This window comes from Salmo trutta, chromosome 23 (assembly GCF_901001165.1).
Source record: "Salmo trutta chromosome 23, fSalTru1.1, whole genome shotgun sequence".
In the NCBI taxonomy this organism is placed as follows: Eukaryota; Metazoa; Chordata; class Actinopteri; order Salmoniformes; family Salmonidae; genus Salmo; species Salmo trutta.
In genome coordinates, this window is record NC_042979.1 from 2,386,993 (window position 1) to 2,399,047 (window position 12,055).

General features: G+C 45.1%; 1 protein-coding gene across 3 annotated transcripts in view; it reads right to left on the bottom strand.

Moving 5' to 3' along the window:
• The window catches only part of sec16a (SEC16 homolog A, endoplasmic reticulum export factor), a 78,914-nt gene that overhangs the window by 3,069 nt on the left and 63,790 nt on the right, over positions 1 to 12,055 (bottom strand). Inside the window, exons 14-28 of one of the 3 annotated variants that reach the window (XM_029708478.1) lie at positions 10,453 to 10,564; positions 9,816 to 9,921; positions 9,289 to 9,429; positions 8,686 to 8,799; positions 8,392 to 8,593; positions 7,833 to 8,233; positions 7,699 to 7,746; positions 7,463 to 7,606; positions 6,835 to 6,924; positions 6,605 to 6,661; positions 5,109 to 5,232; positions 4,561 to 4,701; positions 4,307 to 4,392; positions 4,110 to 4,181; positions 95 to 166 (exon numbers count right to left, since the gene is read on the bottom strand). In XM_029708478.1, the coding sequence (XP_029564338.1) occupies positions 95 to 166; positions 4,110 to 4,181; positions 4,307 to 4,392; positions 4,561 to 4,701; positions 5,109 to 5,232; positions 6,605 to 6,661; positions 6,835 to 6,924; positions 7,463 to 7,606; positions 7,699 to 7,746; positions 7,833 to 8,233; positions 8,392 to 8,593; positions 8,686 to 8,799; positions 9,289 to 9,429; positions 9,816 to 9,921; positions 10,453 to 10,564 (1,910 nt within the window). Of the gene's footprint in view, positions 1 to 94; positions 167 to 4,109; positions 4,182 to 4,306; positions 4,399 to 4,560; positions 4,702 to 5,108; positions 5,233 to 6,604; positions 6,662 to 6,834; positions 6,925 to 7,462; positions 7,607 to 7,698; positions 7,747 to 7,832; positions 8,234 to 8,391; positions 8,594 to 8,685; positions 8,800 to 9,288; positions 9,430 to 9,815; positions 9,922 to 10,452; positions 10,565 to 12,055 lie in introns of all 3 variants that reach the window. The other 2 variants (XM_029708481.1, XM_029708479.1) reach the window with 2 other exon arrangements.

The following is a 12,055-nucleotide window of genomic DNA, read 5'->3' on the forward strand; positions in this document are numbered from 1 at the left end:
ATCGTTGATTTTTCCCACAGATGTCAACGTAAACATTTACATAAGTGTCAAGTCTTATTGGGAACCCTGGCCTAACCGTTTTCAACAAACTTACCTGTGCAAACTGGGCGGGGTTATAGAACGTCACGCCTCCAGAGGGTGGAGCTCCCTGGGGAGTCGGGGGCACCTGGAAGGCATAGATACAGGAGTTACCATGGTAACCAGGCAGTGAGGCAAGGCAATAATCCCTTTTCCTCCATGGCTACAGAGAGGACAATCTGTGACCACAGGGTCGTGTTCATTAGGGCACGCAATGAAAAGCGAAAATGAGCATTTGTTGTTGGACAAGTACAGGTAATGTTTGGTACCTAATGTACATGACCCAGGTTTCCTCTTCTGGGTTAATGATGTAATTATGGGAACAGGCCAGGGGGAGGAGCAAGTCTCCAGCATGCCTCTAGTTTGTAAGCAAAGGTATTTTATCAGGTTTTGTATTATCGTATTTGTGATATACACTGAACAAAAATATAAACGCAACATGCAAAAATGTCAAAGATTTACTGAGTTACACTTCATATTCCCTAATTTATTGATTTCACATGACTGGGAACACAGATATGCAACTATTGGTCACAGATACCTTTAAAAAAAAAAAGTAGGGGTGTGGCTCAGATAAAGTCAGTATCTGGTGTGACCACCATTTGCCTCATGCAGCGCAGCACATCTCTTTCGCATAGAGTTGACCAGGCTGTTGATTGTGGCCTGTGGAATGTTGTCCCACTCTCCAATGGCTGTGTGAAGTTGCTGCATATTGGCGGATGCTGGCAAACACTGTCGTATGCGTCAATCCAGAGCATCCCAAACTTGCTAAATTTGTGACATGTCTGGTGATTATGCAGGCCACGGAAGAACGGACATTGTGTACAGATCCTTGCGACATGGGGCTGTGCCTTATCATGCTGAAATATGAGGTGATTGTGGCAGATGAATGGCACGACAATGGGCCTCAGGATCTCATCACGGTATCTCTGCATTCAAATTGACATCGATAAAATTCAATTGTGTTCGTTGTCCGTAGCTTATGCCTGCCCATACCATAACCTCACCATGGGGCACTGTGTTCACAACGTTCACATCAGCAAACTGCTCGCCCACAAGACGCCATACACACTGTCTGCCATCTGCCCAGTACACGTCTCCAGCTTGCCAGTGGCTATTGAAGGTGACCATTTGCCCACTGAAGTCGGTTACAATGCAGAACTGCAGTCAAGTTAAGACCCTGGTGAGGACGACGAGCACGCAGATGAGCTTCCCTGAGACGGTTTCTGACAGTTTGTGCAGAAATTCTTTGGTTGTGCAAACCCACAGTTTTATCAGCTGTCCGGGTGGCTGGGCTCAGACGATCCTGATGGTGAAGAAGCCGGATGTGGAGGTCCTGGGCTGCCGCGGTTACACGTGGTCTGCAGTTGTGAGGCCGGTTGGACGTACTACCAAATTCTCTAAAACGACATTGAGGCGGCATATGGTAGAGAAATTAACATTCAATTATCGGGCAACAGCTCTGATGGGCATTCCTGCAGTCAGCATGCCAATTGCACTCTCCCTTTGCTGTGTGACAAAACTGCACATTTTAGAGTGGCCTTTTATTGTCCCCAGCACAAGGTGCACCTGTGTAATGATCATGCTGTTTAATCAGCTTCTTGATATGCCACACCTGTTAGGTGGATGGATTATCTTGGCAAAAGAGAAATGCTCACTAACAGGAATGTGCACACCTTTTGATAGAAATAAGCTTTTTGTGCACATGGAACATTTCTGGGATCCTTCAGCTCATAAAACATGGAACCAACACTTACATAGCGTTTATATTTTTGGTCAGTGTAGTATCTTAACATTTTAAAATTAAGTCAGAGACACCATCAGAACAGCTCTAATTGGCTGCATTCTCCTCCAATCTGAGGGATGTTGATTACCTCCAATCGGTTGAAAGTTAGCTAGCATGCTAGTGGGTGAGAGAGTGGTGCTTGAGACAGCCTGGGGGATACAGCTGAGGGAATGTTGAGCAGCAAGGCAGTGAGGTGGGGGATGTGGTGAGGGTGTGGGGGGCGATTGAGGCCCAGCTACAGGTACCTGGTTTATATGGTGACTCAATTCAAGTGATAAAGAACTCATTGAGCTAGAACGCGACAGCTAAAGATGGCAGGGGAGGGAAATAAACAGCACGGACAAACACAAAACCACAGAATTATTTAATCATCCCGTGCATGGATTAGATCAAGATCTGCATCCACTCCCAGTTTAAAAAAAAAAATCTTCTCAAAAGCAGATTTAAATCAAAATATCAACATCAGAAATAAATCCTTATTGTCAAGATGCACAATCTTAGGGAGAGGATCCATTATTATTATTATCGGCAGACTCAATAATCTTGGTTTCTCGAATGACTGCCTCGCCTGGTTCACCAACTACTTTGCAGACAGAGTTCAGTGTGTCAAATCGGAGGGCATGTTGTCCGGACCTCTGGCAGTCTCTATGGGGTACCACAGGGTTCAACTCTCGGGCCGTCTCTATTCTCTGTATATATCAATGATGTCGCTCTTGCTGTGGGCGATTCCCTGATCCACCTCTACGCAGACGACATCATTCTGTATACTTCTGGCCCTTCCTTAGACACTGTGCTAACTAACCTCCAAATGAGCTTCAATGCCATACAACACTCCTTCCATGGCTTCCAACTGCTCTTAAAACGCTAGTAAAACCAAATGCATGCTTTTCAACCGTTCACTGCCCGTACCCGCCCGCCCGACTAGCATCATCACCCTGGATGGTTCTGACCTAGAATATGTGGACAACTATAAATACCTAGGTGTCTGGCTAGACTGTAAACTCTCCTTCCAGACTCACATTAAACATCTCCAATCCAAAATCAAATCTAGAATCGGCTTTCTATTTCGCAACAAAGCCTCCTTCACTCACGCCGCCAAACTTACCCTAGTAAAACTGACTATCCTGCCGATCCTCGACTTCGGCGATGTCATCTACAAAATAGCTTCCAATACTCTACTCAGCAAACTGGATGCAGTCTATCACAGTGCCATCCGTTTTGTTACCAAATCACCTTATACCACCCACCACTGCGACCTGTATGCTCTAGTCGGCTGGCCCTCGTTACATATTCGTCGCCGACCCACTGGCTCCAGGTCATCGATAAGTCTATGCTAGGTAAATCTCCGCCTTATCTCAGTTCACTGGTCACGATAACAACACCCACCCGTAGCACACGTTCCAGCAGGTATATCTCACTGATCATCCCCAAAGCCAACACCTCATTTGGCTGCCTTTCCTTCCAGTTCTCTGCTGCCAGTGACTGGAACGAATTGCAAAAATTGCTGAAGCTGGAGACTTTTATTTCCGTCACCAACTTTAAACATCAGCTATCTGAGCAGCTAACTGATCGCTGCAGCTGTACATAGTCCATCTGTAAATAGCCCACCCAATCTACCTACCTCATCCCATACTGTTTTTATTTTATTTACTTTTCTGCTCTTTTGCACACCAGTATCTCTACTTGCACATCATCATCTGCTCATTTATCACTCGTGTTAACCTGCTAAATTGTAATTCTTCGCTACTATGGCCCATTTATTGCCTACCTCCTCATGCCTTTTGCACACACTGTATATAGACTTTATTTTTTTCCCTACTGTGTCATTGACTTGTTTATTGTGTTATTGGCTTGTTTGTTTATTCCATGTGTAACTCTGTGTTGTCTGTGTCACACTGCTTTGCTTTATCTTGGCCAGGTCGCAGTTGTAAATGAGAACTTGTTCTCAACTAGCCTACCTGGTTGAATAAAGGTAAAATAAAAAATAAAATAAAACATTTGAAAATGTGAGTCTTTTACATGTCGTCCTGCCGAGGTGTTAGCATGGTTATGAGGCCCACACAGGAAAATAAAGGCTGGAAGTTGAAACATGCTCCCACAAACAAACACGCACGTACCAACCATCACTCAACCAAGCTAGATGACTGTTAAAAGTGGAAGGTAATTTGTTTCAATGGGGGCATGAGGGTTTATGATACAGTAGCAGGGGTACTACAGTCCTCTAGGAGGATCGAGGTGCTTCTACCTCTCCTGACGGGGACCCAGCAGCAATAGGGGATGCCACTGGACCGGGCGGTAACAATGTTGGGTTGAACATCTGGACAGATCAAACATCTTAATTCAGTTCTGCAGATATTGAATTGGTGTGTCTAATCTGATGGTCAGTTGGTGTGAAATCTAGTATACACAACTATAACCATCACTGGGAGTGTAATACGGTACCTGTGGCACAGCACTGGGGTTAGGGTCGCTCTGTTCCTGGTTCCCTCCTGTCTCTGGGACATTACCCTCCATGGGCTGCTGCTCCTCTGGAGCCAGACAGGAGAGAACACATTAGAATACAAATACAGTACACTCACACACCGGTATCAAAGCAACACGCAAACAAACTAATATTCCCAACCCAGTCACACTCAAAGACCTATGATGACCATCGCTAGAGTTCATTGATATATTTATTCAAAAGGTTAGCATACCTGCTCCGGGCACAAACAGGTTGGTTGGCATGGGCATGGGAGCCAACGGGGCAAAGAAGTCTGACGGGGCAGGTGCCGATCCACCAGGCTTGGCACGGGGTCCACCTGGGTTCAGGACATCCACGTAGCGGCTCTTTGTACCTGAGATGGGTGAGAACATACTTTTTTTTTTTTATCTGCAAAAAAAATCCCCCAGAAAATCTGACGGGCCAAAATGACAAGCACTATTAGAGGTTTGTAGTGGTTTCAAGTGCAATGTGACATGTATCATTATTTTCCTTCACATTCCCGAAAGCCAGGATCATGCACCTGCCTCTATTTCCCTCTACAATGCTCACAAGCCATGCAGGACTTGCTAGAACTGGCAGTGTGACAAACACACCTGGCTAATTCAAAACATACTCCCTTCAGACATTATCCTAGTTGCCAAGTGTGAGCAGGGAGTGATGCGCTCCCATAGTAGTCACCGCATTGAATCTAAAACCTGTATCAGCTAAAAACCCACAATGAGGGGCTGGTTACGTTATGCCAACACGTGTAAATCTCACCTGCTCTCCTGGAGAACATGTTGACAGGCGGCCCACCAGTAGGGGGACCCCCAGGACCCCCTTGTCCCGGTATGGGTCCCAGCATCTTAGGGAAGCCCGAGGGAGGAGGAGGAGGGGGCTTGTACTGGTTACACAGACACAAACACACATCAATACTTTATTATTAGGATCAATGATATCTCTGTGTTAGTATGATAAACCAAAATAGATGGTCATACATGTGCTAGGACACTAATATAAACCTCTTATTACGAGGACTAGGAATGCACATTTTGGGAAATGTTGCTGCCAACTAACCGACCCTCATTAAACGGTCAACAAACGGTTACATTTTTTCCAAACAGCAATTTGATGTGATCAAAAGAAAATACTATGCATGCATGCAAGGAATGGACGTTTTTCATTAAGAGCATAATAGAAGCATGCAACAACACGCCTATCGTCTTCCAGTCAAAAGGCTATATAGCCTATTATTCAACACGCAACTCCTGTAATGAAGCAGCTAAAAAAAAGTAATTTCAAACATATACCAAAATGCAATTTGAGGGAAAACACTGTTCTAAACAGAGCACCTAATGCAAGCAGTTCCATATGTGACAGAGATGAAAACACTGTTCTAAACAGAGCACCTAATGCGAGCGGTTCCATACGTGACAGAGATAAAAACACTGTTCTAAACAGAGCACCTAATGCGAGCGGTTCCATACGTGACAGATGAAAACACTGTTCTAAACAGAGCACCTAATGCGAGTGGTTCCATACGTGACAGAGATAAAAACACTGTTCTAAACAGAGCACCTAATGCGAGCGGTTCCATACGTGACAGATGAAAACACTGTTCTAAACAGAGCACCTAATGCGAGCGGTTCCATATGTGACAGAGATGAAAATCTGTTAGAAACTTAGAAAGAGCGGGAATCTAAAGATGTTACAACTAGGTCGAGTTGCTAATATGACCAGGATTGTGCCATTGGAAAGTAGAAGTCTTTATAACTTTTTGATAGATGGATTTTGGCTAGGCTACTTTGAAGCAAGGTAAGACATGCTTCATTATTTGAAGTAAAGTAAAATAGGTTTCAAACAATTATACTGCCTCAAACTCACATTGCAAAGTTTAACATGTGATTGCATTTACAATTGTTATTTGTTGCGCAGTGACTGGGCTTATAAAAGCATACATTTCACTCCAGTAGCAGCTTTTTGAGGAGCTGCTGTTGCGCTGTCTGACAGGAGATAGGCTATTCTGCTCTTCAAACTAGGCTCTGTAGCTGTACGCGTATGATAAATAAGATGCATGAGGACTAACAGAAAATACACGCTGCAATTTAAACCACTAAATTATGCAAATTAACCTATAGACCGATAAGCATGACCGGTCAAATTAAGTTTTGCCGGCTACCGATTAACAGATAACCGTTAACATCCCTAATTAGGACTAATAAAAACAACAATACATATAGACATGCTAATCATAATGGCTAATCATAAAAACTTACCTCCTCCTCTGGCTCATCCAAGTTGACCCATTTCTGTTTCTTCTCGTCCCAGACAATCTGACAGAACAGACCAGTTAACTGAAGCCACTCACCATTTCCAATACACACACATACTGACCACACTGCCATGTATAAACTGTGAGCTTTTACAGACAGGATTCAGTAGAGTAGTAAGGAAGAGTATGTACAAAAATGACTGGAAAACAAGGAGTGTCGAAGAGTTGACTTACAGATTTGTTCTTGTCATCCGGAAGGTGGGCTTCATTCTTCCCCTTCCTATAGAGCCAGTTGAGCCAACCGCCACCCCCACCCCCCCCTCCCTGAGAGAGAGAAAAATAAAATCAGAAATGGTTACAGAAATAAAGAGCATTTATATATGTGTATGTGTAAGAGCTGAAATGAAAACCGAAAATTATCGACGCCAACCAAAGACATTTTGCTGATATCAATAATTACTATAAGTAGCCTATATAAAAAGAGCTAATCTGGGCGATTGCTAACGGGACAATTGATAGCTACAAAATTCAAAGTAGTAGTAGTTTTAAGTAAGTAAGTAGCCTTGCATGAGACTTGGCTTATACCAGCCGGAATGGCACATAGACTCCTGCCCTATCTCCTGTTTCTGTAGCGTGAGGCAGCTTGATGTACAAGTACACCCCCTGGACAGGACGCTAGTCTATCACAGGGCCTTACCCACAATCTATCTCCTTAATGCTGAACTCACAACATTCCAATCTCAGGATGGACACTCTAACCACAAGGCCATTGGGGTAATAATAAAAAGTAACTGTGTTGTGTGTGGGATTGTGTGTGAAAGGGACACAATACGTAGTGTGTGTGTGTGTGTGTCTGCATAACCTTTTTAGGCGAGTCCTTCTTGGCCTGCTCAGGGATGGAGGGTGGAGGCGGAGAGGACTGCTTGGCTGCCGAGTTGCTCCTCTCTCGTCCTCCAGAGTGTGTGGAAGATTCCGACATGGTGCGGGAGCGGCGACCTGGAGGCTGCTGCAGACAAAACAGAACCAGTCAGACAAACACATGCACACACACTGCCAAAGGTAACAGAGACCTGACACACAAGCATGCACACACCCTACCATGTGCATTGAGGACTGTGAAGTAGTCCTGGATCTTCTTCCTGGGCCCTGTGCAAACAAGACAAGAGTTAGTGACATCAGCTTATCTCCTCAAACTATTCCAACAAGGCTGAATGCACGTAACACACACACACCATGTGAGCCATTTGGTCATAGAAGTCCATCTGAGGCGTGAAGGTGTTCCTCTGTGGAGAGGTGGACATGGGAGGAGGCTGTAGTTCCGGTGGACCCGTCGGCTGATAATCGTCAGAGGGCATCTTTTGTGGCTGCTGCATTTGCGGGGGCATCATCTGTTGCTGATGCTGTGGTGGCGCCATCTGCTGGTGCTGGGCTCCAGGAAACATGTCCTTTTTGTCCGGTTGGGGCTGCTGGGGTTGGTAAGGTTGCACAAAGCCAGAGCCTTGGGGAGGGAACCCTGATAAGGGGATCTGGCCAGGTGGTCCAGGGAGACTGGGGGGTACTGGGTAGAACTGGACCCCCTCGTTGGGGTGTGGCGGCTGGGAGACCATTCCGTCCTGGAGGATAGTTGGGGGAGCTAGATGGGAGGAGAAAGTTTGTGTTTAGTGGTGGCTGCTTAGATTTGTGAACTGCTTTGGGACAGTGGTCATTGCATTGATTAAGGAGTCAACAAGATCTAAAACGTACATGAACAAACACACACCTATCATGTTACAAGGTGGGCTTGTTGCTCACCTGGAGGCATCAGCTGCACCCCTTGCTGAGGCGGTCCGGGCATGAGTGATGTCATCAGAGGGTTGTCAGAGGTGTGGCCAACCATGTCCAGAGGCTGGGCATATGGCTCAGGCGGGCTGGTCTGGTCTAACTCAGAATTGGGGGTGCTGCAGTCATACTGTTGAGGAGTATCCCTGTCTGCATTGTATGCAATCACTCCAGTCTATGGGGGAAAAAAAGAACAGCTCAGTCAGTTACAGACACACCTACAACAACATGAATAGGCTTCTCATGTACATTAATAAACACACACACCCTCATCTGTCCATCCAGCTGTCTCAGATTAATCAGCCACTCTGGCTCGTTGAAGAGCTCCTGATCTGCCTTCTCCTTCAGTTGTGGATCGAAGAATCGCATCTTCTCAGACATCTACAATTAACAGCAGACCAGACATTCAAAATTCTCACACATAGTAACAATCAACACCTAAGAGATAGGTGTGTGTGTGAGAGTGAGTGAGAGAGTAAGTGAGAGAGTGAGAGAGACTCTGTGTGTATTAATGCTTCCCTTTGGCTCAGTTGGTAGAGCATGGTGTTTGCAACGCCAGCATGGTGTGTGCAACGCCAGGGTTGTGGGTTCGATTCCCACGGGGGGCCAGTACAAAAATGTAAAAAAAATAAAAATAAATGCATGAAATGAAATGTATGCATTCACTACTGTAAGTTGCTCTGGATAAGAGCGTCTGCTAAATGGTGTGTGTGTGTGTGTGTGTGTGTGCGCGCGCGTGCGTGCGTGCGTGCGTGCGCGCTTGTATTTGTGTGAAAGTATGAGTAAGTACGTGTGTGCTGACAGTGCGCTTGTGTGTGTTGTGAGAGCGATCGTATGTGGGTGTGTGTGCACGCACATGTGTGTGTCTACCTGTATCAGCTGACTGGTGAACACAGGAGAGTGGTAGGACGGCTGCATGAGCACGCTCCTGGAGATAACCTCACAGTAATGGAAGGCCTGAGCACACAGGCCGGCCTCGGCCAGGCGACACGCATAGATCAGCTTGAACACCTAGAGAGAGAGACAGGAGGAGGAAAGGGAAAAGGTCATGATAGCTGATTTCATCGCACAGAGGCTGGGCACATTCACTTACATTAGGAGTGAAGAGAAAATTCAACATCTCTTGGAGGGCAGTGGAAGTTGATCAAAATGCTTCTTCAATGATAAAACCAATGTGTTTCAGCACTTCACATCAGGGTTTTACTTAAATTCGGGGATCAGCACTACTCATAGAAATAGAATGACTAGAAGACATTTCTATGCAGTTACTGCCATGCTATACAGCATCTCTAGATGACCATTCAGTCCATTTCTGTAAGATCATAGGGGGAAAGGTTCAGGAGCTATGTCTATGGTGTGTGCTCAAGTTCAGATATTTGATATGTGTGTGTACTCACCTGGAAGTTGGGCAGGGAGCAAGGCTGGGAGCCCAGAGACTGGGCATACTCATAGGCCTCCGTCCTCTGGATCGCTTCGTTAGACGCAAACTGGAAGAACGATAGACTAGCGAGAAAGAGGTCATCAAAGCCTTTGTATGCCATATGCATGAAAGTTCATATTTCTATGTAAGATTATATGCCTTTGAGTTTGTTCCACAGTGTGGCAGCGAAAGCAGAGCAGAGGTGAGTGTGTGAGAGAGAGTGAGAAAACTGACTGTCCGTGTCCAAATATCCATACTTGCATTCTAAATAATAGGCATTTTGTGTATGTGAAAAAAGATTGTTTTACATTGTGAAATTTCAAAAATTGAGTATGTGTTAAATGCCAGGATGTCATACTCATTTTAGCTATTCATCTAGTAGAATTCACTGTACACCATTGAGGAAGAGAATAGTCTTTTGAGCGTCAAATGTGTTTGACAACAGCTGATAATCAGCTGAGGGGACATGCTGTTCCCAAATTATCGAATGGCGGGAATCAACGCAATATGTAGTATGTAGTCTGATTACTACACAGTAAGCAGTTTAAGTAGTAGGCAAGACATTTCCACAACAGCCAACAAGTGAGAAAGGGACAGAGCAGCAGATGTCTAACCTGTGGTTTGAGCCGATTAGAACCATTTTGGTGCTCTTTTTGGTGAACACCCCCAAACCAACCTGGGCCATCAGGTAACAGAAGTGGGCCGCATCGATTAGCCCCTTGGAAGCTGTAACACACGTCAATCGATGGTGAAAAGAGCCTGATTGTACCTCAAATTCAACTCAATTTATGAATATCGCAGAACTATGTTCTGACTGTTTTCGGTCAGGATTGCAGCAGGTAGTTATATTGCATTTATTATCATAATATATAGTTTGTCATCAACATCATAACCATTAGTGATGGGTGGGGAAAAAAAACAATAGTTACATATCGCAATATTACTTTGACCAATATCATATAGATACTTTGGACTCCAAGTATTGATTTGTAAAAAGGTAGCATTAGCTAGCGCTAGTCGGGTGTACCTGCGTTAATATGCTGGTATTTTTCATCCTATAGCTTGGTCTCCATCTTTACAACAACACAAAATTATAGTACGCCAACATGTTTTCAGCGCTTTTTATTTTCATGACTGATCAAAACTTGTTTATTATGGCTCTTGCCTCTGCAGCAGACATATAGTGAGCAATATGTTTGGAACATCAAATCACAAAATCAAATGGCAACAATGGAGGCTCCTCAGAAGATGACCATTCTACTCAGTGAATTTAAGAGAAATAAAAAGTGAAACATTAAAAGTTATATTAAATTCACTACACTACCAAAAGTATGTGGACAGCTGCTCGTCGAACATCTCATTCCAAAATCATGGAGTCGGTCGCTCATTTGCTGCTGTAACAGCCACCACTCTTCTGTGAAGGCTTTCCACTAGATGTTGGAACATTGCTGATATAACAGCCTCCACTCTTCTGGGAAGGCTTTGCACTAGATGTTGGAACATTGCTGCGGGGACTTGCTTCCATTCAGCTACAAGATCATTAGTGAGGTCGGGCACTGATGTTGGCCGATTAGGCCTGGCTCGCAGTCAGCGTTCCAAATCATAGTAAAGGCGTTCGATGGGGTTAGACATCGCTTTGTGCACAGGGGCATTATCATGATGAAACAGGAAGGGGCCTTTCCCAAACTGTTGCCACAAAGTTCAGAATCGTCTAGAATATCAAAGTATGCTGTAATGTTAGGATTTCCCTTCACTGGAACTAAGGGGCCTAGCCCGAACCATAAAAAACAGCCACAGAACATTATTCCTCCTCCTTTACAGTTGGCACTACGCATTGGGCAGGTAGTGTTCTCCTAGCATCCACCAAAACCAGATTTGTCTGTCAGACTGCCAGATGAAGTGCGATTCATCACTCCAGAGAACGCATTTCCACTGCTCAAGTCCCCAATGACGACGAGCTTTACATCACACCAGCCGACGCTTGGCATTGCACATGGGGATCTTATGCTTGTGTGCGGCTGCTCGGCCATGGAAACCCATTGCTTGAAGCTCCCGACGAACAGTTCTTGTGCTGACGTTGCTTCCAGAGACAGTTTGGAACTCGGTTGTGAATGCGCTTCAGCACTCGGCGGTCCCGGTCTTTGAGCTTGTCTGGCCTACCACTTCGCGGCTGAGCTGTTGTTGCTCCTAGACATTTCCACCTCACAATAACAGCAC